This window comes from Eptatretus burgeri, chromosome 16 (genome assembly GCF_056783735.1).
Source record: "Eptatretus burgeri isolate ZD-2024b chromosome 16, Ebu_testis_v1, whole genome shotgun sequence".
Classification (NCBI taxonomy): Eukaryota; Metazoa; Chordata; class Myxini; order Myxiniformes; family Myxinidae; genus Eptatretus; species Eptatretus burgeri.
In genome coordinates, this window is record NC_140976.1 from 61239082 (window position 1) to 61266860 (window position 27779).

Genomic DNA, 27779 nt, shown 5'->3' on the forward strand with positions numbered 1-27779 from the left:
CAACATGTCATAACCCCCATTGTTTTAGCAATTTTGCTGTACGGAGTTAAAGGGATAGCCAATATTTACGTACACCTAAAATGGCCGCCAGTCTACAAGTCGGCAATCATTGATTGGATTGCAAAAAAAGTGAGGCACACGTGTATGCCATCATGTACTGTGCTTGTGCCAAGTTTGAACAAAATCGGACCATGCACGTCTGAGAAATGGTTGCGGACACATTTAAGTAACAAAATGGCCACCAATCAGACATCTTGGATGTGATCTCGAAAAAAAAAAATGACGTGCATATGTAAGCCATCGTTCTTTATCGGGGTGTCAAGTTTGAACAACATCGGTAAATGCATGCCTGAGAAATGGTTGAGGATGTGTTCAACATCGGGTATATATTTTTACTACTAAAATGGCCGCCAGTCAGTCAATTGGATCTGATATTGAAAAAATATGACATGCATATGTACACAATAATGTTTTGTCTTTGTGACAAGTATGAATAAAATCCGTCCATACATGTAACGGACGCACGCACGTACACCAAAATAGAGACCAAATCCATAAACCCCCACTTCAGACGGTCTAATGGGGGCAAATAAAGGTTTAAAGGTGTATAAATAAATAAAATTCCAGGTTTTACCACCGTTCTCCGCAGTGTCTATTCCACCACCCTATCTAACACGTTACATTACATATTTGTGCCTGTTTCTTGTGTCCTTTATAACATCATTAATAATACACCCGAGCGGGTTTGACGGCCAGCTCGGATACAAAACTTGATGCAACCGAATGTTAATCAACCTTAGCGACTACGGAAAGTGAAAACAGAATTCAAATTGAATTTAAAATAAACGCATGAGGCCGCTCGAAGCAAAAATCTCCATATTCTAGGAATCATTCCCAACATCATTATACAATTTTCAAACCCATGTTTATGGCCGTGAAATAAATACTCTTAGTGTCTGCATTTAATGGCTGTATCCAGGACAGAGCTGGACCCCAACTAAAAAGGCCACTGAGAAGCTCAATCACTCACTGCCTGCACGTCTGTGCGCGCGTCACGTGACCAGCCAGCTCGCTGTTGGATGAAATGCCCTGAAAACAGATGAAATGAAAACAGAATATAAATTGAACTTAAAGTAACCGCGCGACGCTATGTTGAAGTCAGCGGACCTCGTGCTGCCCAATTAACAGGGCCAGATGACAGAGGCAACGAGAAACTAGTTGGCCGAATAAAATCTTCTTAATAATCCCTATGAAACCCATTATGCACTATAGCCGTCCGATGCTTCCTTATAGGCCACCCACCCCCTCACCCACGTCCACTTTCTCAACAATGCTCTTGAAGAAGTCCATTCATTCAAGCTTCTGGGTCTCACTATCTGCCATGATCTTTCCTGGGAAAGCCACATTTCCAACCTGACCTCCAAAGCCAGTCATCAACAAGGAATCATCCGTTGTGCAAAGTCCTTCCTGATCCCACCTGAGCTCCTGACCACATACAAAGCTTTCGTCTGCAGCCTGATGGAGTACTGCTCTCCCCTCTGGACTGGTGCTCCTGCCTGTCACCTTTCTCAGCTTCACATTGTGGAAACCAAGGCGTTTGGGATCATTGGTTTCTCCCGTGGTGAGGCTGAATCTTTGGGCCTTTCACTCTCTCACTGCAGGCAGGTCGGTGGTCTTTCTGTCTTCTACAGTCTCCTCTCTGGTCTTGCCTCCCCCCTGCTCTGTCTGCGATATGTCCCCACCATATTTCCACAAGGCGCTGAAGGTCCACCAGTAACCCCCTTCTGGTATAACTACCAAAATCAAGAATCACTGCTCATCTTTATTCGTTCATTCCTCTTTTTCCCCACCTTTGGAACAAACTCACTCTCTCTCTTCATTCCTTCTTCCCTCCAGGTCTTCAAAACAGCTGTTCACCACCATCTTTTATCTTCCACCATCCAAAACTACAATCTTTTCTGCCCCCACTAATCCACCCCAAACCCACCTCGTTCAAATTCCCTGCTTTCCTTCCTGAAAGCACCTGTCATGAAAGGACATGAAAGGCCCTGTAGTGTCCATCTTGTTTACCCTGTGTACCCCGCCCCATCCCTCTCTCTTCCACAGATCTCATGTCTCTGTTCCCCACTGTTTTTTTCCTATTCCCTTTCCCGCCCCCCTTATATCCTGATACCCTTGTGCATTTCTGTGTGTTAGCTCTCATATGAGCCTCGATAGTGTATCCAAAAAAACCCAATTCAGGATTACAAAAAACACAAAGTTATGGATTACGTCCGATGAATTATTTGATCCAATGGTCCAATCGTTGCAGGGTCCAATATGGTGGTCATAATGTATATGGTGGTCCAATTGTTATGGACGCAGGGTTCGTGGCTTACCACTTAGGGGAAGTAGTTGGGATTCCTCCTGAACACATGGTCCTGAAGGCCGACGTGCAGCAGATAACTCCGTGGCTCGGTGGGATGTGCAGCAACCACAAATTGGTCATTCCATGCCAACTCACCTAAATTTCAAAAACCTGCCCAGGTCACCTCCTCAGATTTTGCTGGAAAAATTCTTAAATGTAGATCTATATGGCTCTACCCACCATGCAAAAGATTAGCTTTCAATTCGTCATACTTTAAAAAAATATCTATCTCTCGAGACCTTTGAAATTTGGCCCTAAAAATACCAAATGTGAAAAACGCATTTATTTCAATTTCAGGGGCTTATAATTTTATAATGGACTCCTCCAGAAAGCTAATATTGTAAATATTTACTAATTGGCATCCAAATTTTTCAATTATGGCATCAGATAGCCTCTGGGATGCATATTTCTCACTCTATAGGAAGCTAAAAATGGCTTTTGGGCCAAAACGAGCTAAAATAAGGTGAAACTATAGGAGCCCTCCTGAAAATATGGAACTTAGAATTTTTTCCTCATAACACAGTGATTATAGGGTCATTATCTATCCATAGATACATTTTTGTTGGGATAATACAGTTAGGTGATGAATTATAAAAGTTTTACCATAAGCCCTTGCCTCCGAGGGCTCTAAAATGGACCAATTTTATCCACTGGTTTGACCACGTGGCTAGGGGTTTAGGATCTTAATTTTTTTTCTAAAGATTGCCTCATATAAGATGTGTCGACTGACGGAATAATTTTCTCTCACGCCCATGGCTTCATATTAAAATAATTTTTTATTTACATGCACGTTTTCTAATAATTATTCACTTTTTTCATATTCATGAGCTTATAAATCTGAAACTGAACACTCTAGCAAAGTGATACTGCAGATATTTATAAACTGGCATATGAAATTTAAGGATCTGTTATCAGAATGCCTGATAAATGCATACGTTTCTATCTGTAGGAAGTTGAAAATACCACTTTGACCAAAAATGGTGAATATGCAGGGGGCATTAACTGAGGTTATGTAACAACTTAGATTATTCTTCTCATAAATTAATAATTACAAGTACATTTTTTATTCAAAAATAAATTCTTGTAATGATAATCCGAACATATGCTTGGGTTTTAATTTTTTTTAAAATGTTCTACAGTTCTCTATTTGAAGTCATTAGTTATGACATACACCACTAGATGGAGTAATGGTCTGTCACAACACTAGGAGCAGCACAGTCAACCTGTCTGTCTGTTTGTCTGTTTGTAGAACAAAGGAGAGGAGGAAACAAAGGAAATGGATGCAGAAAAACCTGGGCCCAGTGGCACAAGTTTGACAAGTAGATGCACTGTTGGAACCAAATTAGACCAGGAGTGTCACAAGACCTATTATACAAGGAAGGTTGGGCTAAAACAAGTTGCTGCTTTGGAGAAGAAGTCACAAGAATTGATTTCATGGAGATCAGGAATTACTTTCCGTTCAGAAGACAGTATTTGCCTACATCATGATCAAATTCTTCTTTGTGACATCACAAGGAATCCAACAAAATGCAATGGAGTATGACCTTGAGAAGCGCTTCAGAGCAGCAACAACCATTGCTGGTACACGGTCACACCATGGTTTCCTGCCAATCTCCTCAACACGTCTGGAGATGAAAAGGGTTTCTTCTGATGCTGTATCATCAACAGTATGCACAGGACCGGAAACCACACAAGCTCATCTGTCTCAGTTATTAGTCTCAACCCGAAATGTACTGGATGTATACCAGGCTGGGAAATATATTGCTTGTGTTTATGACAGAAAATGGTATATTGGGAACATTGTCACAAGAAATAATGATGAAAATGATATGTGTGAACTTCATGAAGCAAGAAAGGGGTAACACATTCTCATGGCCTCCAGAAAAAAAGAAAGCTCAATGCTGGGTGCCATTACTCGACATTCTTTGTGTGGTTGAGGCCCCCCGACATAAAATCTGGTGGACGTCAGTACCAACTGTCACTGCATGACTTTAAAGGTGGGTTTTCACGGGACACGCGAACGGTTCGCGAAGGATGCGAATGTCGAAAAAATGGCAAAGTCCAACATTCGTAAATCCAACTCCCTAAATCCAACTCCCTAAATGGAGTTCTTTCATCCGCTCTTCCTGTGCAGGCTGGAGTTCCTCAAGGTAGCGTTCTGAGCCCTGTTCTTTTTCTGGTTTTCATCAATGATCTCTCGGACTCTCTGGAAAATCCTCTATTTCTCTTTGCCGACGACTCCACCCTCTGCCGTACCATCTGTCATCCCTCAGACCGGCAAGCAGCAGCTTCTTCGCTCACTGCAGATCTGGATAAAATCACAAACTGGTCCAACACGTGGAACATGTCTTTCAATCCAGACAAATCTCACACTCTCACTATGTCTCTTCGAAAGGACCATTTACAAAACCCCCCCATCCACTTTCTCAACAATCCTCTGGAAGAAGTCTTTTCTTTCAAGCTTCTAGGTCTCACTATCTGCCATGATCTTTCCTGGGAAAGTCATATTTCCAAGCTCGCCTCAAAAGCCAGTCGCCGACTGGGAATCCTCCGTCGTGCTAAGTCCTTCCTCGGCCCTCTTGAGCTCCTGACCACTTACAAAGCTTTTGTCCGTAGCCTGATGGAGTACTGCTCTCCCCTCTGGGCTGGTGCTCCTGCCTCCCACCTTTCTCGGCTTAACGCTGTCGAAACCAGGGCATTTAAGATCATCGGCATCTCCCGCAATGAAGCTGAGTCTTTGGGCCTCTCACTCAATCACCGCAGGTTGGTCGGTGGTCTTTCTGTCTTCTACCGACTCCTCTCCAGCCTTGCCCCCCCTGCTGTCTCTGCGATTTGTCCCCACCACATTTCCACAGGGCGCCCAAGGTCCGCCAACAACCCCCTTCTGGTAAAACTACCAAAACCACGAATCACTGCTCATCTTCACTCTTTCATTCCTCTTTTTTCCCGCCTTTGGAATAAACTTCCTCACTCTATTCTTTCCCATTCTTCCCTCCAGGCTTTCAAAACAGCTGTTCACCACCACCTCTTATCTTCCCCCATCCAAATCCTCGATCTTTTCTACCCCCGATAATCCACCAAAGCCACTTCCTTCATTTCTCCTGCTTTCCTTCCTGAAAGTCCCTGAAATGTCCATCTTCTCTTCGCCATGTTCCCCGTCCCATCCCCATCCCTCTCTCTTCCACAGTTCACCTAATGTGTCTGTTCCCCACTGTTTTGTCCCTTCCACTCCCGCCCCTCTTGTCTCATGCCTCCTTGCTGTGAGTTGTGTGTTTGCTCTCATACGAGCCTCGACCAAGGTTTACAAAAAAAAAAAAAAAAAAAAAATATCGTATTTTAGGCTCCAAAAGTTCGCCAAACATGCGCGGGAGTTCGGAGGATTCAATTGTTCGCAGGAGTCGTTTTTTGTTCGGTGGGAATTTCAAAAAAGTTTGAACCGTTCGCGCGTCCCGTGAAAACCCACCTTAAGCATGTTCAAGACCTGTTTTCTAAGATGTAAAATTCTGTGCCTCTGAGTGCTAGATAATCATGATAATGAATGTCATAAAAGATGAAAGGTCATTAAAGAGTTTTCTAAGGTATAAAAATTATTATATTCATTGTCTCTGTATATCTGTAAATAAAAAAGCGGCTACTCAACTAATCAAATTTGTTCTAATTTATAACTTGCAATCACTTACAAAAGTAATCATTAGCATGTATTTATGAATAAATAACATCCTTATCACTAATGTCTAATAGGAAGCATAATTTAGCCTCATGCGCACCCCTGCAAGTTCACCTTGTTTTGTACCAATTGGGCCAAATTGCCATCGTTGGCTTCCTAAAACTAGGAGTATGTGCTTTCTTGAGCCATTCTGATGACACAATCTGAAAATTTTGTCTACCAGTTTATAAAATTCTGCAGTAACTCTTTCCTAAATCGTTCCATTTAAGATTTATAAACTTCTGAATATGAAAAAAGTGAATAATTATAAAAAACGTGCATGTAAATAATAATTTATTTCACCATGAAGCCATGGGCATTAGATAAAATTATTCAGTCAGTAGACACATCTTATATGAGGCAATCTTTAGAAAAAAAATGAAGATCCTAAACCCCGAGCCACATGGTCAAAGCAAGGGACAAAATTGGTCCATTTTCAAGCCCTCGGAGGCAAGGGCTTATGTTAAAACTTTTATAATTCGTCACCTAACTGTATTATCCCAGCAAAAATGTATCTATGGATAGATAATGACCCTATATTCACTGTGTTATGAGGAAAAAATTCTAAGTTGTTCCATATTTTCAGGAGGGCTCCTATAGTTTCACCTTATTTTAGCTCGTTTTAGCCAAAAAGCCATTTTTAGCTTCCTATAGAGTGAGAAATATGCATCCCAGAAGCTATCTGATGCCATAATTGAAAATTTTGGATGCCAATTAGTAAATATTTGCAATATTAGCTTTCTGGAGGAGTCCATTATAAAATTATAAGCCACTGAATTTGGAAAAAAATGAGTTTTTCACATTTGGCATTTTTAGGGCCAAATTTCAAAGGTCTCCAGAGATAGATATTTTTAAACTATGAGGAATTGAAAGCTAATCTTTTGCATGGTGGGTAGAGCCTTATACATCTACATTTAAGAATTTTTCCAGCAAAATCTGAGGTGACCTGGGGACCCTTAGCATGGCATGACATTTGGCACGGCATGACCTAAATGGCAATTTTAACGGTCAAGTCTAACAGGGTCCACCATCTTATCGCATTTACCTGTCGTCGAATTGGCCGACCAATCGAGGTCCGTGCCCTCAGCACGCACTCAGATAACTGTCAGGTAGAACAGAAAGTGCAGCGCTGGCTAAACTGGAACATGCGTACAATGTGTTCAACCATGAACACATCAAACCAGAAAAGGTATCTCACTCACCTTGCAAAAACTTTGAAAAACAGGTGTGAATAGAAGATGTCTCACACCAAACCGAAAGAGCAACAAATTCAGCCCCAATGATTGCAAAAACGACAAATAAAAAATAGAAGACGAAATACCAACAGATATAAAGTGACAACTGGAAGAAGAACAAAAGAGAAGGGAAACATATAATCAAAATAAATAAATAAATAAATAAACAACAAAAAGAGCATTCAGAGATTGCAGACCCTCACCAGGACTTTTTGTGGCGTATTTTGTGTGGCGTTTGTGTACTGGTACTGTATGTTCCATAATGAGAGATATAATTAGAACTGCCACTTTACAACTGCTGGCAGTGATGACCAGGTACCAAGACATCCCACTTTGATTGGACACCTGACGCTGACCCATAAAGTTTTAAAATTTTATTATTCAATTGAATTCAGAATGGGATTAAAATTAATTCAATTCAAATCAAAAGACCAAATAGGTACATCCCTGCATTGGAGTAATCAGAAGGAACCCGAACAAGCAAAAAGCAAAGATGAAGTCATCAGGAAGAACCTGGATAGGATTCGTATTTCAGCTGCTAATCATCTACCCTCAAACCCATCCAGCAATAGCCACGTAAGCCTTATTCAAAAAAAAAAAAAATCAATCGATCAATCAAACAAAATCAAAAAGAACCGAGATCAAAAAAAAAAAAAAATTTCTGGCTGCCAGACCTTTCATCTGGTCAAATTGAAATTTAAAACATTTCTATCACCACAAGATCAGAAATGTGAAGTTTTATGTCGATTGATTAAGCAGTTCCAGAGAAAAGATAATTAAATATTTTTCTTCAATCCAATATGGCTGCCAAACCATGTGACCTATCAATTATTCCTTTAAAAAAATGTACACCCATGGCTTGGGGAACATTTATGTGAAGTTTCCCCTCGATCCGTCCAGCCGTTCAGGAGAAGATGATTTTTTTAAATATAAATTTTATGGTAAATCCAATATGGCTGCGAAAGCATGTGACTGATGATGTCATATGTGTGAACCTTTTGTTCCTCATGGATAAAGGGTCATACATGCAAAGTTTCATCTCGATCCGTTCAGCTACTTCAGAGAAGATTTTTGAAGGTTTTAAAAAAAATAAAAACAATATGGCTACCAAATCAGGTGACCGATGATGTCATCAATTTTTTTTCTGTGAACCATTTTATCTCGAGATGACCCTCAATAATTTTCATAATGATCAGATGTGGTGTTCTACACATGCAATTATGACATCATAATGAAGGCACCTATGACATCATAATTATCATTACAACATTCTACATGAGTAATCGCACATATGGTGAAAATTTTGTCTCAGTCTGACAAGCGGTTGCGGAGAAATACACGAAAGTTCTGTGCGGACAAACAAACAAAACAGAGATAGAGACAGACAAACAAATGGACAAATAAATGGACAAACAAACGGACCCAAATGCAATACCCTCTCCTTCGGCAAGGGTAAAAAAAAAAAAAAAAAAAAAAAAAAAAAAGTTGGACAGATTGGGGATAGACAAAGATCACTTGAATGGTTAAGAAGAGACAGAGAACAAATCATTATAAATGCCAAAGAGAAAAATTCATGGCTTTCAGGACACTACAGTCAACCCCCGCTTCATCGCGGTTCACCTATCGCGCCCCCACTTCATCGCGGGTTTTCCCTTGGAACGTAACTATTTTTTCTGCGGATTCCCCTGGTACATCGGGGTAATAATATATAAAATATAAATTATTTAAGCAATAAATTATAACGCGTGGTGCTCGACCAGTCACACAACGCACGAGACAAAGTTTCGCTTGTGAACTTCGAATATTTTCTTCGTTTTTTTCTCCAAGCCCCACAATGCCGCCCAAATGCCCTGCGCCTTCTGAGGCTTCTGGCAAGGAACCGAAGCGCCAGAGGAAGGTCCTGGGACGCTCCAGGAGAAGGTTAAGGTTCTCGATATATGCTTCGGGAAGGAAAAAGGTTTGCCGCCGTTGGACGAGCACTGCTCATACCCAGCACCTCAAAACCGACCAGACCAGACTAGTTGATCTCCGGCACCTCAAACCCAATCACTGCCAAACCGACCAGACCAGACTAGTCGATCTCAGGCACCTCAAACCCAATCACTCCCAAACCGACCAGACCAGACGAGTCGATTTTTGGGGGAGGCGTCCATTCATCACGGATTTTCACTTAGCACGGGAAGGTTTGGAACGTAACCCCTGCGAGAAACAGGGGATTACTGCACACCAATGCTTTAAGAAAATGGTGTGACCGAGTCAATCGGACAGATGTAGATTTCGCAAGGTAGAAACAAAGCACGTCACCACCTATCAGGATGTGAAAAAAAACCTCATGTCAGAACAGCTGTGCATGCAAAAGCACAACAAGATATGATGAGTAATCCACTGGTACAACTGCAGAAATTTCAATATCCCAGTTCCACAAAACTCATGGAAACACAAACCAAAAGCAATCATTGAAAACAAGGACATAATCCTCACGTATGACCTGATGATCCCATGCAGCGTGAATATACAAAACAAAGCAATGCGGCCAGACAAAAGTAATTAGAGACAAAAAGGAAAAGAAGGCATTGTTAATTGAGGTTTCACTTTCCAGTGATTTGGTCGAAATAACACAGAAAACAAGAAAATGACCAAATATCAAGATCTCAAGAATGAAGTGAAAAGATCCTGGAAGCGGAAGAGCACAAAAATTGTATTAGTGAGAATTTGAGCAATGGGAATGATAAAGAAGAACCTCACAAAGATCCAACAAACCATCCCTAGGAACATTACCACAAACAAACTACAGTTGGAGGTTGTCTGGGGATCAGTCACAGTCCTGAAAAGAGCCCTTGGAACAAAACTCTGAGAACAACACAACTTAGCCCATGAATCACGATCCTTCACTGAAATGAAGGTGAATACTTCGAGTCCTCGGACTCCGTTCCACCTTCTGAAACCCGAATTATGGAGATAACAATCAACATCACACACACACACACACACACACACACACACACACACACACACACACACACACACACACACACACACACACACACACACACACACACACACACACACACACACACACACACACACACACACACACACACACACACACACACAGTCTCCTTTCCATCTCTTAAAACCAACTAACATCTTATGGCTGCTTGCATCATTGCTGGGAGCGTGCTAGGCGGCTGATGCAGTGTCCCCTGTTTACACTAAGCTGGTACTCATTCTGCCACTCTCGGAAGGATGACAAGCTGAATCAACCCACGTGATGTTATGTTGTTCAACAGCATGACTGGGGCTCAAACTGAAGACCCGAATAACTTAAACCTCTCACCTTACCATGAGGCCAACACCGGGCTTTCGTCACATACATTACCTCAACACACGCGATGTTCAAAACAACAACAAAAAAAAATATTGAACAAATTGCTAATCCCTTTATTTGAATTACAGTACATGCACAAAGGATCACCTTTCTATATTTTCATACAATTCAGAATGAAGGGTAAGCCGGGAAGGGGTGAGGAAGGGGGGTGCAAGGAAAGGGAAGAAGAGCAAGGCCCCGGGGGGGGGGGGGAGGTGGGGAGAGCAACGCCTCACCAAACGTCGCTTTACACTGCGGGAGGGAGGGTGTGAGGAGGGGGGTCTTGTTCTTCTTGCTTATGGTAGCTTGGCTGCCGGGTAACTATCATTTTGTTGGGGTGTGACTCTGCCGCTAATGCTGTGCCCCTATAACAGTACACTGGTACTCATTTCGCCGACTTTGGAAGGATGACAGGTTGAGTCAACCCCACCTGATGTTAATTCAGTGGCAAACGGGACTCGAATTCAGGACCCTAAGATCCCAAGCCAGCCAAGCTGTTAGTAAGGCAACACCACGCTTGATGGGGGGGGGGGGAGAGACAGAGACAGAGGTGTGGAAGGAGAATGGTGCAATTTTCTCGGAGGGGGGAGCGAGGAAGGGACAGACAGAGACAGAGACAGAGACAGAGACAGAGACAGAGACAGAGACAGGCCAGGACGTATGGGGGAAAAGACAAGGGTCAAGATGCAGAGGGAGGAAGGAGAATGCAAGGCATGAAGGAAGCAAGGAGAGGAGGAAGTGAAGGAAGTAAGGAGGGGGTAGGACATGGAGAAAACAAGGGGGGAGGGACATGGCTGGATGGACACTTAAGCAGAGGGCACGGAGCAACGGTGATTTTAGCTGACTTCCAAGCAGATGGAAGATGACCTCAACAAATAATGGAGCGAATAGAGCAGAATGTTTCTGAACAACAACATGTCATCTTTTAATTGAATCCGTCAGCAAAACGGCACAGACATGCCCTCAGCCAATGATGCCACCCCGCACCCTTGTGCTGCATACGAATGAACAAGACTCCTTATCAAGAAACTTACCTTTACGAAAACATACTTTTGCTAATATCCCAATTAATATATATTATTACATTGTGATGGTCATGGTTGTATCAAGGAATGTAAAAAGTACAGGATGTATATGACCTACACAACCAAGCCCATACCAAACTAAATCTAAAACAACCCCCCCACCCCCCCCCCAAAAAAAAACAAACATTAAAAGTGCACCATGTCATCATATAATGCAAAATATAAATACAATGTCCACTTCACAAACATGTGTACTCAAGTAATGTGATTGACAGTTTGTGTAATTCCACTTACATGTGCCAACACCTCACGAAGGCCCACGATGCGTAGCCAGTGATGAAGGCTGGGGTAGAGGCACAAGTCTGGATGACTATCTTCCTCAGGCACAGCTTGCTTGCACAAGAGCTGCCGGCCAAAATATTTCACCAGTTTGCCCTGAGAAAACGCATGACAGACCAGTACAAGAAATAAATAAAGAAACAAATAAATAAATATAAAATCCACCGAACCACACAAGTGCAGAGCAAGTTGCTGGGGAATATTCAAGGAACAGACTTGAAGAAAGGTTTTGGAATACGAGTCTTCTTCGTTATCGGCCACCATTATCCCAGCTTTCTTGCGGGGTCGGCCGGAGGAAGCTTGGCCCGGGTCTTCACGAGCCAGCTGTCTAGGAATTTGGCCATGGTTCCAGCGATATCTCGACTACTCTTCATGAAGGACGCATACCATGGGGTCTTCAACGTCCACCAACGAATGCTGGCAGACGGGACCCCCGTTTAATGTCCATCTGAGGGACGGCACACACCGATGAATCGCCCTGCCTGTGAAACGCCGGGCTGACAGTTTACAGCTGGGTCAGGAATCGAACCAAGGCTAAACAACTTCGAGGGAAATGTGCATAGCCCTGACAGCCCAGAACATGAGAGTGATGGTCTCTCTCTCCATCGAGTGCAGCCTGTGGCTACTGGTTGCATCATCGGTTGGGACGCAGCTATGCCGCTGATGCAGTGTCCCCCTTACCAGTACACTGGTGCTCATTTTGCCGACCTCGGAAGGATGACAGGCTGAGTCAACCTCCTGGTGTATTTTTAATTCAGCGGCCAATGGGGATTGAACTCAGGACCCTCGAATCCCAAGCTGCCACCCTAACCACTCAGCCAACACCAGGCTTAGAGTGATGGTGAAATACAATGAAAAAGAAACCTGTTTGCACAACCCGAACGGGTAACAGCATCCGAGGGTATGGGAGCTAACTGACTCACTCCCTCCCTCTTTTGGGATGCCACTGCTAGTAAATCCAAAAGGATTCCACAATTGAATACTTTATACCATGACGATGCCACACCTTGCTGCTCGGAATCCAACTGCAGAATTGGCACAGTCTCCAACAATGTCACACAACTCCAACAACCTCGTTTTCCATCATAATATTCAGAGATCATTTCTCTGAAACGGCCACGAGCTTGAGCAACATGAATGTCTGCAAATTCTTTAACGACAATCCTGCTTCTTGTGTCCAGTTTTTCTATTAGCAGAGCATTGTTTGGAAAACATCGGAAAACAAACTCAATGCTACCCCGCAGCCTTGTGCTGCACACGAATGAAGAAGTAGAGGTGGGTCACGGTACCATAATATTGCTGTGTTGATATTTGTGTTTTTTAAAAGGGATAAATGAGATGGTTGAGGGTGAGGGATGACCAAACACCGACAGCACATCCACTCTTTGACGAGGGCTCTCAAAGACATAACAATCACGACAGAGGTATACAATCATCCATCCATACCAAGCTGTCGAATAATCTTGTCATTATTATCAATGTACTCCTCCGTCACCAATGCTTCAATGTATAGCGGTCAAAGTCCAGTTAAAACCTATCTACTGTTTCTACTATAACTACCTTTCCAAGGAGACCATTCCATCCATGTATCAACGACTCATTGAGTCAATAAATTTACGAATTGCTTTGGCAGTGCATTCTCGCTATCTCTCAGTGTAACCACTTGAGTTAGTGATCAGGCTTAAGCAACACACACTCAAGCTGTGAGGTCTGACTTCAGTAATATAATATACATGGCAGGTAGCCAATTACAAACAATTAGTTGGAGCTTGCTCAATTACTACCTGTGGTAAGTGGTCAGACTTTAAACAGAATACATTTTGCTTGTTTGTGAGATCTGCTCAGTGACCAAGCTTTACAAATGAATACGCTGTTACTCTTTGCAAAAGCCTGCATGTGGTCAGGCATCATCAGTGCACATGACAGCACACCAATTACAAGCAATTACTAAATACACAACAACCAGACTGTCATATATGTGCGACAATGTAATGATGACTCATGAAAATCGTTTAGATCAATTACATTGATCAACAAACTAGCCAATTACATAAAACAAAGAAAGAAAGAAGAAAAAAAACCAAGATGTCGAGATTCCATATAAAAGTAATTAAATAAAAGAAGATACTTCCATGCTTCCCTCTTATTTGCATACTTTCTGGCATTGGCATCGCTACATCTTTTTCATTTTTAAAAATGCTTTTTATGAAATATATTACTATGCAGGGTGAACCACAAAAAAAAAAAAAAAAAAAAATGTTGCATTTATAGGGCAGCAGGCAGTTACGTACTTAAGGTCCTAACCACTGTGTGTTTGCATAGAATTGAGGATTTTTTTGCACAGGACAAAGTGTACGTGGTTCGGGATAAGATGTCCATTGGTACGTTGCACAGAGACACAGCACTGTCCAAAATGGTGGTTATTTATGATAACATAGGTTTTGTGTTCCCAGTGTCTGGAACCAGGCGAGTGAGGCCAGGTAAGTGCGGATGACGTTGGATGCAAAGACCCACGTGGACCAAGGCTGAACATTGTGGTGTTTCTACGAGGACACGGACATCCAATACAGGGCTGTTGTTGACAAAGAGGCGCACAGTGATCTGCCCTGCTCTGCTTTTGTGCTAGATCCCATCCACTTCTGTTGTCTCGGAAGAATAAATTACATATTTCTTAAGCCTGCACACGTGTCTCGTCCTGCCATCGTTGCCGCTTTGACCAATTTGGTTTATTATTGGAAACCCCTGGAGGGAAATATATTAAGGCACTCCCTTGTTTGGATAATTAATCGCAAGTGCTTAGACATGAGTTCAAAAGGACACGCTACTCAACCGCTCGGGGTCCAAATTTAGCCTTGCACTTCAGCTATTTATGGGATTAATTCCCAGCATGGCAACAACTACCTCAATCATGGTCATGGTTATCGTGGTTTCTGCACACACGATCATATGTAAATTTTGAAATGGTAGTCATCAATTTTTCACATTTTTTTGGGCCCACCCAGTTCTTTACCTGCTTGTATTATCATGTTCGTAAATTTCCAATTCACAAACAGTCTCAAAACTAGTTTTGGTGAAAAAAACTGAAGCATTAGCTTGGGTACACCAGGGAGCGGGGGGCGGGGGGGGGAGCAGTAGCTGCTGTAGCAGTTCAAATGTCACCATGGCCCGTGAAAATTTATTTTAAAGGCAATCTAAAACGAGGCCGGCACTCGGTAGAGTGCATACTGTACCTCTGCCAGGGTGAACAGTTTACATCTTGTATCCCACTGATAGGCCGGATCTGCATCCGGACCTGAAGCCAAATCTAATCGTTTTGATCTTGAAACATACCCAACTCATCCATCTCGTTTTGTCGCAACTTGTTCAAAGGTTTTGGAAATATTGCACGATGTATCAGATTTGTCCCGATCTCTCAATTTATATGAAGAAGCACTTTTTAAAAAAAAATAATAAATTATCGTCTCCGGATCCAGGTCTGGATCTTCACCAAAATCGAATCATTTCGTCCTCGTCACCCACCCCGCGGTGTTCTTCGTGAAGAGTAGGCGAGCTATCGCCAGAACGCTGAACAAATTACAAATTCTTGCCCGAACCAACGGGGGGGGGGGGGCACTGCGGTCGATATTTGCATCTGAAAGAGGAAGAAGAGGAACATCCTGTTCCAATGATCATTTGTCATTTTCATTACAAAAATACTTCTTAGTCTCATCTCACTCGTTTTACTCTCACTCTCGACAACACAACAAAGTTTTTTAGATCCTCGTGGAGGATCTCGAAGTCTTACTCACGTTGTTGTTCTTCATCTTCTTCTTGTGGACTTTTTTGTTTCACAGCCTACAGTTTTCATCGAAACTTCCTGAAACTTGGCATATATATGTAAAACTACCCTGCGCAGACAGTAACAATCTCCGATTTTGAAAATTCCTCCTTGAAAAAAAAGTTGACATCAAAATATCTCCGCTAATGGAAATCGCCTAAAAAATTATCTCCGAAACTAGGCAAGTTTTTTGAATTCTGTTTGTGGGAATCGAACAGGGCATTAGCAGAGATGAATTACCGCACATATGATACATCACTACGACATCATTCCTATTTTTTGACATTTTTTGTTTCACAACCCAGAGTTTTCATCGGATCTTCGTGAAACTTGCCATGTATATGCAGAAAGCCGACGCGCAGGCAGTAACCATCTCCGATTTTGGAAATTCTTCCGAGAAAAAAAAAAATTGACGTCATAATATCGCCGCTAATGGAAATCGCCTATACCATTATCTCCGAAACTAGGCAAGCTGTCTGAATTTTGTTTGCGGGAATCAAGCCAGGCATTAGCACAGATAATTTATCGCAAACCTGATACATCACAATGACGTCATATTCGTTTTTTATGACGTCATCACTAAGAGGACGAGGATCTTAGCTCATTTGAGCTTGTTTATCGACTTTGGCAATAACAAGCTATGACTGTCGTTTACCCACAAAAGTTAACAGAGCCAATCAGAACCACAATGGAAGGAACATCATGCTATTTTGCACCATCCGAATAATTTGATTCTGTGGTGCACCACCGAAGACAAAATCTATCCCTTTCGGATAACTACATCGTCATCTTCAAGACATCAAGAAACAATTGTGTTTTTTTTTTTTTTTTTTTTTTTTTTTTTTTTTTTTTTTTTTGTATACCTTTGGTCGAGGCTCGTATGAGAGCTAACACACAACTCACAGCAAGGAGGCATGAGACAAGAGGGGCGGGAGTGGAAGGGACAAAACATTGGGGAACAGACACAGGTGAACTGTGGAAGGGAGAGGGATGGGGATGGGACGGGGAACATGGCGAGGGAAGATGGACATTAAAGGGACTTTCAGGAAGGAAAGCAGGAGAATTGAAGGAAGTGGGCTTGGGTGGATTATCGGGGGTAGAAAAGATCGAGGATTTGGATGGGGGGAAGATAAGAGGTGGTGGTGAACAGCTGTTTTGAAAGCCTGGAGGGAAGAATGGGAAAGAATAGAGTGAGGAAGTTTATTCCAAAGGCGGGAAAAAGAGGAATGAAAGAGTGAAGATGAGCAGTGATTCGTGATTTTGGTAGTTTTACCAGAAGGGGTTGTTGGCGGACCTTGAGCGCCCTGTGGAAATGTGGTTGGGACAAATCACAGAGAGAGCAGGGGGGGCAAGGCTGGAGAGGAGTCGGTAGAAGACAGAAAGACCACCGACCAACCTGCGGTGATTGAGTGAGAGGCCCAAAGACTCAGCTTCATTGCGGGAGATGCCAATGATCTTAAAAGCCCTGGTTTCGACAGCGTGAAGTCGAGAAAGGTGGGAGGCAGGAGCACCAGCCCAGAGGGGAGAGCAGCACTCCATCAGGCTACGGACAAAAGCTTTGTAAGTGGTCAGGAGCTCAAGAGGGCCAAGGAAGGACTTTGCACGACGGAGGATTCGCAGTCGGCGACTGGCTTTTGAGGCAAGGTTGGAGATGTGACTTTCCCAGGAAAGGTCATGGCAGATAGTGAGACCCAGAAACTTGAAAGAAAAGACTTCTTCAAGAGGATTGTTGAGAAACTGAATGGGCGGAGTTTGTAAACGGTCCTTTCGAAGAGACATAGTGAGAGTGTGAGATTTGTCTGGATTGAAAGACATGTTCCACGTGTTGGACCAGTTTGTGATTTTATCCAGATCTGCAGTGAGCGAAGAAGCTGCTGCTTGCCGGTCTGAGGGATGACAGATGGTACGGCAGAGGGTGGAGTCATCGGCAAAGAGAAATAGAGGATTTTCCAGAGAGTCCGAGAGATCATTGATGAAAACCAGAAAAGAGCAGGGCCCAGAACGCTACCTTGAGGAACTCCAGCCTGCACAGGAAGAGGGGATGAAAGAACTCCATTTAGGGCCACACGTTGACTGCGACAGGAGAGGAAGTCTGCGAGCCATGAGTGGAGATGGCCTTGAATACCATGGGAAGAGAGTTTGGTGAGTAGGGCAGGGTGCCAGACTGTGTCAAAAGCACGTGATATGTCCAGGGATACGGCTCGGATTTCCTGTCTGGCATTGAGGACCTCCATCCATTGATGGGAGAGCAGTAGCAGCATACTCTACACCAGGTAGAGTGACCTGGTCTGAAACCAAATTGATGATTGGAAATCAAGCCATTGGAGAAGAGGAAGGATTTCATGTCTGAAGCGATGATGGATTCCATAACCTTGCTGATGATTGGGAGAAGGCTGATTGGTCTATAGTTACAGGGATCTGTTTTTGCACCTTTTTTATGCAGGGCAGTGATGTTAGCAGATTTCCAAGCAGATGGCAGATGACCTTGGGAAAAATGAGAGGGTGAATAGAACAGAGAGAGGGTGAGCAAGAGCAGAAGAGCAGGCTTTGAGGACACGTGGGCTGATGCCGTCTGGACCGGTTGCAGAATCTGACTCGAGGTTTGAAAGCAAGCTCTCCACCTTGTCAGGAGAAAAGGATACAGAGTCCAGGGACAGTTGGGTGCGACTGGGTAAAGTGGGTAGAGATAGTGATGGGTTTGGGACACAAGATTTAGCTGCAAACACCGAGTTTAGACATTCAGCTTTATCACGTGTGGAATCAGCAGTGCGGCCATTTGAGGTAAGGGAGGGGATGGAGGGGGAACATACACCAGAAACAGATTTGATTAAACGCCACCAGGATTTTGAGGAGGGAGAGAGGTTTGAGAGTTCAGACTTGAGATGAGAAAGATGTTGTTTTCTGGCTCTCCTGAGGGCAGCTACACACTTGTTCCGAGCTTTGTGGAAAGAACTGAGATTGCCCTCAGTTGGGTTTGCTTTCCATGAGGCAAAGGCAAGTTGTTTCAGGACAACTGCCTCGCCACAAGCTTCAGTAAACCAAGGGCGGGAGGAAGGGTAAGACAACTGAACACGAGAGGGATAAATCTGTGCATGAGGGAGAGCAAGTTTCTTTGAAAGAATTCCCAGGATGAGTTGATGTTTGAGAAAGTAGTGATAGGAGACCAGTCTGTAAGTTTGATGGCTGCTCGGAGACCCTGCCAGTCGGCTTGAGTGAAATGCCAGACTCGACGGCGGTGAGGTGGTTCTCTGATAACAGCCAGAGAGATGTCCACTTTAACAAGGACGTGGTCAGAAGAACCAATTGGAGCGAAGGAAGAGCAGCAGATATTGTCAGGGAAATTTGTCAAAATCAGATCCAGAAGAGATGGAGTACCATTGGTTGAGATCCGGGTCGGGAAGTTGACCGATTGAGTCAGTCCCAATGAGTCACAGAAAGCTTTGCTGATGTCCCATGGCAGGTGAGAGAGGTACCCACACCTAGCCAACTGGCGTGATGACAATTGAAGTCGCCACATAAGAGGAAGAGAGAGTTTGGATGAGAAGATAGAAGATGGTCCATGTTTTCGGAGAGTGAGGTGTAGATGGAGTCATCACTGTTCGGTGGACGGTACAGTACACATATAAACATGAGGTGGGAGTGGAGGGGAAGCCGAAGCCAGAGGTATTCCTGGGGGTGTGGGGGAGTGAGAGCAGTGCAGGGAGAGTGAGGAATAGAGTCTTTGATGAAGAGAGCAACACCTCCACCAGGACGAGGCTCAGGTCTGTCATACCGTAAGAGGGAGTAACCAGGGAGAGATACTTGGGAGTCAGACACGTCTTGGGAGAGGAAAGTTTCTGTTAGGCAGATAATGTCTGGTTTGTCAGTGGCAACCTGCATGGCAACCTGTGTTCCAAGCTTACTTCTTCTTCTTGCAGATGGCAGCTTGGCTGCCGGGTAGCTATCATTTTGTTGGGGCACAACGATGCCACTGATGCTGTGCCCTTATTACCAGTACACTGATACTCATTTTGCCAACCTCAGGATGACAGGCTGAGTCAACCCCACCTGCTGCTAATTCAGCAGTCAACGGGGCTCAAACTCAGGACCCTAAGATCCCAAGCCTACCACCATAACCACTAAGCCAACACCAGGGTTCTCCAAGCTCACTGTTAACCTTGAATGACGTTCTCGTGTTCATTAAATTTGTGTCGAGTTTAGCAGCGCCAAGCTACGAATGGCAACCATCGATACCTGAGAAGGGAAGAGAGGGAGGAAACACACGAGGGTCGAGCTGGTGTGGAGAAAGGGAACGAAAGGGATGGAAGAGGAAAGGTGAATAATTGGAGAATATCGAGAGAGGGGAAGGCAGAAAAAGAGGAGGGGGAGGGTTGAGGGAGGAAGGGAGGTGTCGGGTTGAGGGAGGGAGGGGTAGAGCTGACGGAGGGGGTGGTGAGTTCAGAAAGTAATGTGAGGAGGAAGGAGAGAGGTCAAGAAATGTCAGTTTATATCCAAAATAAGTAAAAAGCTCCCTGAGGACGGCCACGATTGACGTCATTCTCATGTGCAGAATGCTTTGAAAGATTTTCTTGGTAATAAGGAACCATTTCTCTCAGATTACTTGAGATGCATTTAAATATATTTTAAGGAAATAAGTGAGTGAAAGCTTTCAAATATTTTTGGGGTGAGGATGACTTTCTTGCACAGAAAAGAATGACAGATGAGTTATTGACGTGGTGTTGTGAACCACAGGTTATTTACTATTTGGACAATAGCCTGCTCACAAAGGTGAGGAGGTGAGGGGAGGTGAGGGGAGGTAAGGGGAGGGGAGGAGAGGCAGTCACATTGCTATAGGATTAGTCAAGAATCATCTTGGGTCAATATAGCTTGATCAATCGTTGATGGGAATTGCACTTTGCCAGAGTAGTGAACGTCTCCAGAAGGACGATGGAACCATGAAACGTGGCTTGCCAAGTGCAGTCAGCATCATTGCCTCAGCGTGCCAGACATTTGAGGCCATGCACAGAGCTCCACGGTGTTAGCAAATGGAAATACTGGACAACTACAATACACGTCCACAAGAACAAATCGTCGTCACGTACCACACGTACGATGATCGATTGGAAAAACTCACGAGATGTTTGACCTTTTGACTTGATTTTCTCACTCAAAGGGCTGGCGTGGTGGCATGGAGGTACGCACGCTCGCCTCGAAGCAGTCTAGCATGGGTTTGAATCCCGACGTGGCTATGAACTGTCATCCTGGTGTTTCACAGGTAGGGTGATTCATCAGCGAGTGTGTGGTCCCTTGGATGAACGTTGCACTGGGTGTCAAGTCTGCCAGTATCTGTTGGTGGCCGTAAAACATCCCACGGTGTCCTTCACTATTAGTAGGCGAGCTATCGCTGGCAGCATGACCAAATTACAAATTCTAGCTCCAACCTACAGAGTGCACTCGCCGCACTACAACAGCGGCAAAGACGAGCCGATGATGCTACCACACAGCATTGTGCTGCATACGAAATAAGAAGATTCGGTCGAACACTGAAGACCTGACCTTTGTATATATATATTTTTTTTTTCACCTCCGCCAGTGAAGATGGATGGACGATATGTTTTCACCCCTGTCTGTCTGTGAGCACATCTCAAAAAGTTGAGGATTGATTTGGACGAAACTTGGTGGACAGGCTGTGTGTGTGACAAGGATGAATTGATTCGATTTTGGTGAGGATCCAAATCCAGATCCAGATAAGAGAATTTATTTTTATATTTTTTTCAGTGATTCTTCACCATTAAGAAATGGGGCCAAAAAGGATGAGACATAGCGTGATATTTCAAAAAGTTATGAACGGATTATGACAACTTGGTAGGTGACTTGGGTTGGTGACAAGAACAAGCAGATTCGATTTTGATTGAGGTCCGGATGCAGATCCAGCCTATCAGTGGGATATAAAACGTAAACTGTTCAAACCTGGCAGAGGTATGTGCTCCACCGAGTGCTGTTCTAGTTTTATAATTGGGATAAAATTCGGGTGGAAGAATTGCACAATCAATCAAAGGCAGATGGAAGGCACACTGACATCAGGGTAGGAGAATACAGGCAGCCAGGTACGAGTGTGGCCAAGAATACCTTTCGACAACAGGAGGCCAAGAGAAGAGTTTCACATCACAACAAATGTTCCTTGTTTTTCATAGCCCCTAATGAACCCACAAAGGTAAGACATATACAGTAGATTCCTCTAAAAATGACTGGGAAATTCACTGACAATTTGTTGATTTTATGGAAAATTATTTTATTTGTTTATTCTTTTATCGATCAGATCAGGCCGTCCCAATCTCCTTGAGATGCTGATCCGGGTACCAGCAGCGTACGGGTACCGGCAGCGCCACACCCCATGAAGCAGTGAATCCAAGACTCCCCAGGCCCGACCCAGACATCTGTTGACCTCTGGCTCACAGCCAGCAGAGACATGAATATCACTGCCAAGGAAAGTGAATCTCTCCGTGACCTCAGTATCCTCACCACAAACAGGATAGCAGCATCCAATATGTCATTGAAAGCCTGAATCTTAGTTTTGACCCAGGAAACCCGTAATCCCAGCGGCTCCGACTGCTCATTCAGCACCTCGAGGGCCCCCAACAGGATATCCAGAGTCTCCGCAAAGATGACTGCATCATCTGCGAAATCAAGGTCTAAGATCTTGACATTCCCAAAAGATGCACCGCAGCTTGATCTCTCTGACATCCTCCCGAGAATCCAGTCCATACAAGTGCTGAAAAGTGTGGGGGCCAGTACACACCCCTGGCAAACTCTAGTAACAACTGGAAATAAGTCAGAGATGGTATCACCACATCTCACAGCACTCTCAGTACCAGAGTAGAGTTGAGACATCAGATTGATCAGTTTTGGTGGCACCCCACGAAGACCTAGAATCCTCCAGAGGGCATCCCGATTCACTGAATCAAATGCTTTACAGAGATCAACATAGTCTGCAAGCAACCATTGCCGAAACTCTCGTCTGCGTTCGGTGAGGACCCGAAGAGCAAGGATACGGTCAATCGTTGACCTATTTGGTGTAAAGCCTGACTGCTCTGGACGCTGGTGCTGCATCTCCGTTTATAGATCCATTACATAAAGTAAATGTTGGTTTTAGAAATTTGGGTTAAGTTTCACTTTGCTGTAGTTATAACATCCACCGGCGTTTTAAATACATTCACCGTACTTGTATTTGTCAGGGTGGACATATTTTACATGAAGTCCTGCAACAGGATGATGCAGAGGTGGCACACTTACCCAGGTTCCATTCCCGACAAGACTATACAAAAAAAAAAAAAAAAAACTTTTGCATCAGTGCATCGCTGGCACGACGTTGCATCCCAAAGTGCCGTCCCTCGGACAGATGCTAAGCCGCGCGTCCTACCTGCTGGCATCAGCCGGTGGAGGTTATAGCTCCCACGGTGTTTTTCGAGAAGCGGTGGTGAATTATTGCTGTCATCATGAAAAAAAAACTATTACAAAATGGTCTTCCATAGCAAGCTGCAGAGGAACGTCAGACGTGAAAAAAATTGAACCAAAAACCTTCCCTGGCCAACTCAACATGGTGAAGAAAATTTGGTCCATTAAAATAGTATCAGAAGTGCTAGTAGTTGTAGTAATGACAGTCCTAGTCATCTTATTTTGTAGGTAATAAATAAATGGAACCTGACAGAAACTGCAAAGAAAATGTAGCAATTGTAAGATTATAAAGAGGACACAGCAGGAATACACAGTTTTGGAAAGGAAGTTAAACTAAAGAAAAAGCCGATTATATACCCAGGGTTGGTGAGTCACGCGATCGAATGCAGAAACTGTGAAGCATCGTAACATAACGTAGGAATGCATTATTTAATTAAAGAACTGCGAAGAGTCATGCGATTGAATGAAGGAACATACAGTATACTCATTATGCTCGAGTGGTGTTTTCTTGAACATATCTCTAATAAGCTGATCCAAAGTAAAACATGTCTATCATACAATAGTATCAAATTAACTGAACTCAAGAGCAAGAAAACCCCCCTAAAATAAATAAATAAATAAATAAATAAATATGCAACAAGTGATCGATTTATCTCTAAAATGTCTTTCTTCCAATATCTGAACATGATGTTGATTCATTCATAGGTTGTAATGATCTAAAAATATTCGCATTACAACGCAATAGCACACGGTTTGGGTTTTCCTTTTGCCTCGGGATCTTCAACGACTCGAAAACATCCGCTCGACTGCCCCACCTCCTCACCCCCCTCGAACGGCGTCCGGAGCTACCAACAATGTGGTGACATCAACAGGATACGTTGACTCGGAGCCGTTGGACCAACCTGAAGACTAAACCAAAAATAACAATGATGCATTTGCCAAAGAAGCAGACCAAAGAACTTTGTGCTTTGGCCACACGGCATGTCAGGCCAACAATTTTGCAAAGAAAATACTTTTAGAAGACCGAAGAACAATGAGTATGATGGGAAGAAGAAGAAAGAGAAAGATGAAACGAATTCATTTTTTACGTTATGAGTTAATTAAAGTGCGCTCTTCGCCATTAAACCACAGCTGATACTTGTCAGTACGTGGATTATACACATTTTGAAGGACACGCAGAGTAGAAATCCAACATTGCCAAACCACAACCAACACAGTGTACTTTGAAACATTTTATTTAATTTTATTTTGAGAAATAAGTCAGTAAAAAAAAAGTAAATAAATAAATAAATAACATGCTTTCAATTAAAAATAAAAACGTTTCCTCAAACTACTCAACGACTAATAGTAATAGGCATCCACACCCATCCTTGACTACGTTGTAGAACGTCGGCTGAGGCCCTCACCTTTTCACCTTTATTCAATTTTAAATTCGTTTTCTCCGTAATCGCTTGAGCAATTGACGAGAAACTTTCAACTTTCAACATGTTTTGTGTGGTGTATTTTGTGCGGCGTTTGTGTACTGGTGTGCAAAGTAATTAAGAGACATAATTAGAACTGTCACTTTGTCACTGCTGGCAGCGATGACCGTGTACCAAGATGTCCTGCTTTGATTGGACACCTGACCCTGACCTGTGACGTTTTTTTTTTAAATTATTATTCAGCTGAATTTAGAATTGGATTAAAATAAATTCAATTCAAATGAAATGGAAGACCAAATAAGTACAGTAAGTACTACATTGGAGTAATCAGAAGGAACCAGAACAAGGAAAAAGCAAAGACAAAGTCATCAGGAGGAACCTGGATAGGATTCACATTTCAGCTGATACTCCTCTACCCTCAAACCCATTCAGGCACAGCCAAGTGAGTCTTATTAAAAAATAAATAAATAAAATAAATTAAAAAAGAACCAACATCAAAAAATTAAATTATTCTGGCTACCAGACCATGTGTCCAATCAAGTTGAAATTTGAAACATGTATTCCCAATCAATGCTGGATAATAATTTTGAAGTTTCATGTTGATTGATTAAGCGGTTCCAGAGAAAACATTATTTAATATTTGTGTGAAGTTTCCCCTCAATCTGTCCAGCCGTTCTGGAGAAGATTTTTTATAGGTTTTATAAATGCAAATTGGCTGCCAAACCATGCGACGTATGATCTCATATGTGTGACCTTTTTGTTTCTCTTGATTAGGTGGTCATAAGCCTCAAGTTTCACCTCAATCTGTTCAACCACTTCAGAGAAGTATATTTTTGAAGGTTTTTCTATAAAACAATATGGCTGCCAAATCACATGACTGATGAAGTCACCAAATTTTTTTTCTGTCGACCATTTTATCCCAAGATGACCCTAAATAAATTTCATACTAATCACATGCAGCATCCTACATATGCAATTATGACATAACGAAGGCATCTATGACGTCATAAAAAAATCCTACTTATTCCCCATGAGGAGTACCTGCCGTGTGCAGAGTTTCAATTTTTCCTTGGTGTTGTTTCAGAGATACAGAGGTCCAAAGTTTTTGTTTTTCAAACATGGCTGCCACACCACGTGACCTATGATTTCATAATTATGATTAAAGCATTCTACATGAGAAGTCACAGCTATGGTATAAATTCTGTCTCAATTTGACAAACGGTTGTGGAGAAAAACACGAAATTTCTGTGAGGACAAAACAAACAAACAGAGACATATAAATAGATCCAAACGCAATACCCTCTTCTTCAGCGAGGGTAACAAAACCTGCATGGGCCTACCAGCAAACTCTGATCCTCCTCTGCAGCTCTCTTTTCCTCTGGTAGTGACTTTTCGGTGTTCATTTCAACTATCAACAATCCATCTGGCTTGGTATTGATCACAAACCGATGCCAACTGTATTGCAGTGTCAGAATAATGGAAGAACCCCAAAATGTAAGAATAATGCCATAATCCACAATATCAACTCTCGACTAGTCAGACCTCTCACCATCAAAAGGGAAGCAAATGGAATTCATCATTGAGGCACACCTGAAGATTTCTCTCTTAATTCTCTAACCCTCTAACTTGCACCAAGCCTTTCACTCAGGTGTTTCCCTTCTTCAAATGCCATGTCTTCTATGGATGTTAACAATGGATGGATGCCATCAATCTCAACAAAGGTCATCAGGGGAAACTCAATGGACATCTCAGGTCAGGTCAGAGAGCACGCGCCAGAGCAGCACGTCACTGCGTCCACTTTCCGCCATACTCCCCAGGTAGATGCCTGGCCCATCCCCATCTCCTTGAGATGCCGATCAACCTGCTGCAACCACGAGCAACGTGGTCGGCCCATTGGCCTCCTCCAGTCACGAGACTCCCTCACTGAGAGAATCTGGTGAGCAGAATCAGGTCAGGTCAGGTATGGGAGCATGTGCCAGAACAGCACGTCGCTGCGTCCACTTTCCGCCGGTACTCCAGGGGCCTCCGTCTGGCCATCCCCCAGGCAGATGCCAGGCCCATCCCCATCTCCTTGAGATGATGGTCAACCTGTTGCAACCATGAGGCACGTGGTCGACCCACTGGCCTCCTCCACTCATGAGACTCCCTCGCTGAGAGAATCTGGTGAGCAGGATCAGAGTCAGGAAAACGAGCCACATGTCCATACAGCCGCAACTGACGCTCACGGACTATGCAGGTAACAAATATCATCCGAGTCTCTCTCAGCAACCGTTCGTTGGACACAAAATCCGACCAGCGATAGCCAAGGATTCTCCGAAGAGACCTGGTACCAAAGGAATTAAGTCTCCATCTCAGATCCTTGGTCAGAGTCCAAGTCTCACATCCGTAGAGCAAGACTGGAAGTACCAAGGACCTGAAGACTTGGCCGTCCTCCCGTACAGCTACCGACAGCACCACACCCCATGATCCAGTGAATCCATGGCTCCCCAGGCCCAATCCAGACGTCTATTGACCACAGGCTCACAGCCAGCAGAGACATGAATATCATTGCCAAGGTAAAGTGAATCTCTCCATGACCTTAACATCCTTGCCACAAACAGGAACAGACAGGATAGCAGCATCGAAGATGTCATTGAAAGCCTGGATCTTAATTTTGACCTAGGAAACCCGAAATCCCAGCGGCGCCGACTCCTCATTCAGCACCTCATGGGCCCCCAAAAGGATATCTAGAGTCTCCGCAATGATGACTGCATCATCTGTGAAATCAAAGTCAGAGATCTTGACATTCACAAACGATGCACCGCAGCTTGATCTCTCCGACATCCTCTCCATAATCCAGTCCACACAACTATTGGCAAGCATTGGATAGTCTGTAACCATATATCCTGCTTTCCATAGTATCAATTAGCAGTATTATTTTTCCTGCTGGACTATCAGACTTATGTGATGGCAAACAACAGGTGGCTTTGCATGGCTCTCTCTCCTTTGCTCTCCAGCTGAGGTTTGACATACTGAAAAGTAACATTAT

At 43.5% G+C, this 27779-nt stretch overlaps 1 protein-coding gene across 2 annotated transcripts in view; it reads right to left on the reverse strand.

The window, feature by feature from the left end:
* The window catches only part of KSR2 (kinase suppressor of ras 2), a 201073-nt gene that overhangs the window by 128980 nt on the left and 44314 nt on the right, over positions 1–27779 (reverse strand). For both annotated transcript variants that reach the window (XM_085860306.1, XM_085860305.1), the window contains exon 2: positions 12035–12175. In XM_085860306.1, coding sequence (XP_085716432.1) covers positions 12035–12175 — 141 coding nt within the window. The remainder of the gene's footprint in view (positions 1–12034; positions 12176–27779) is intronic.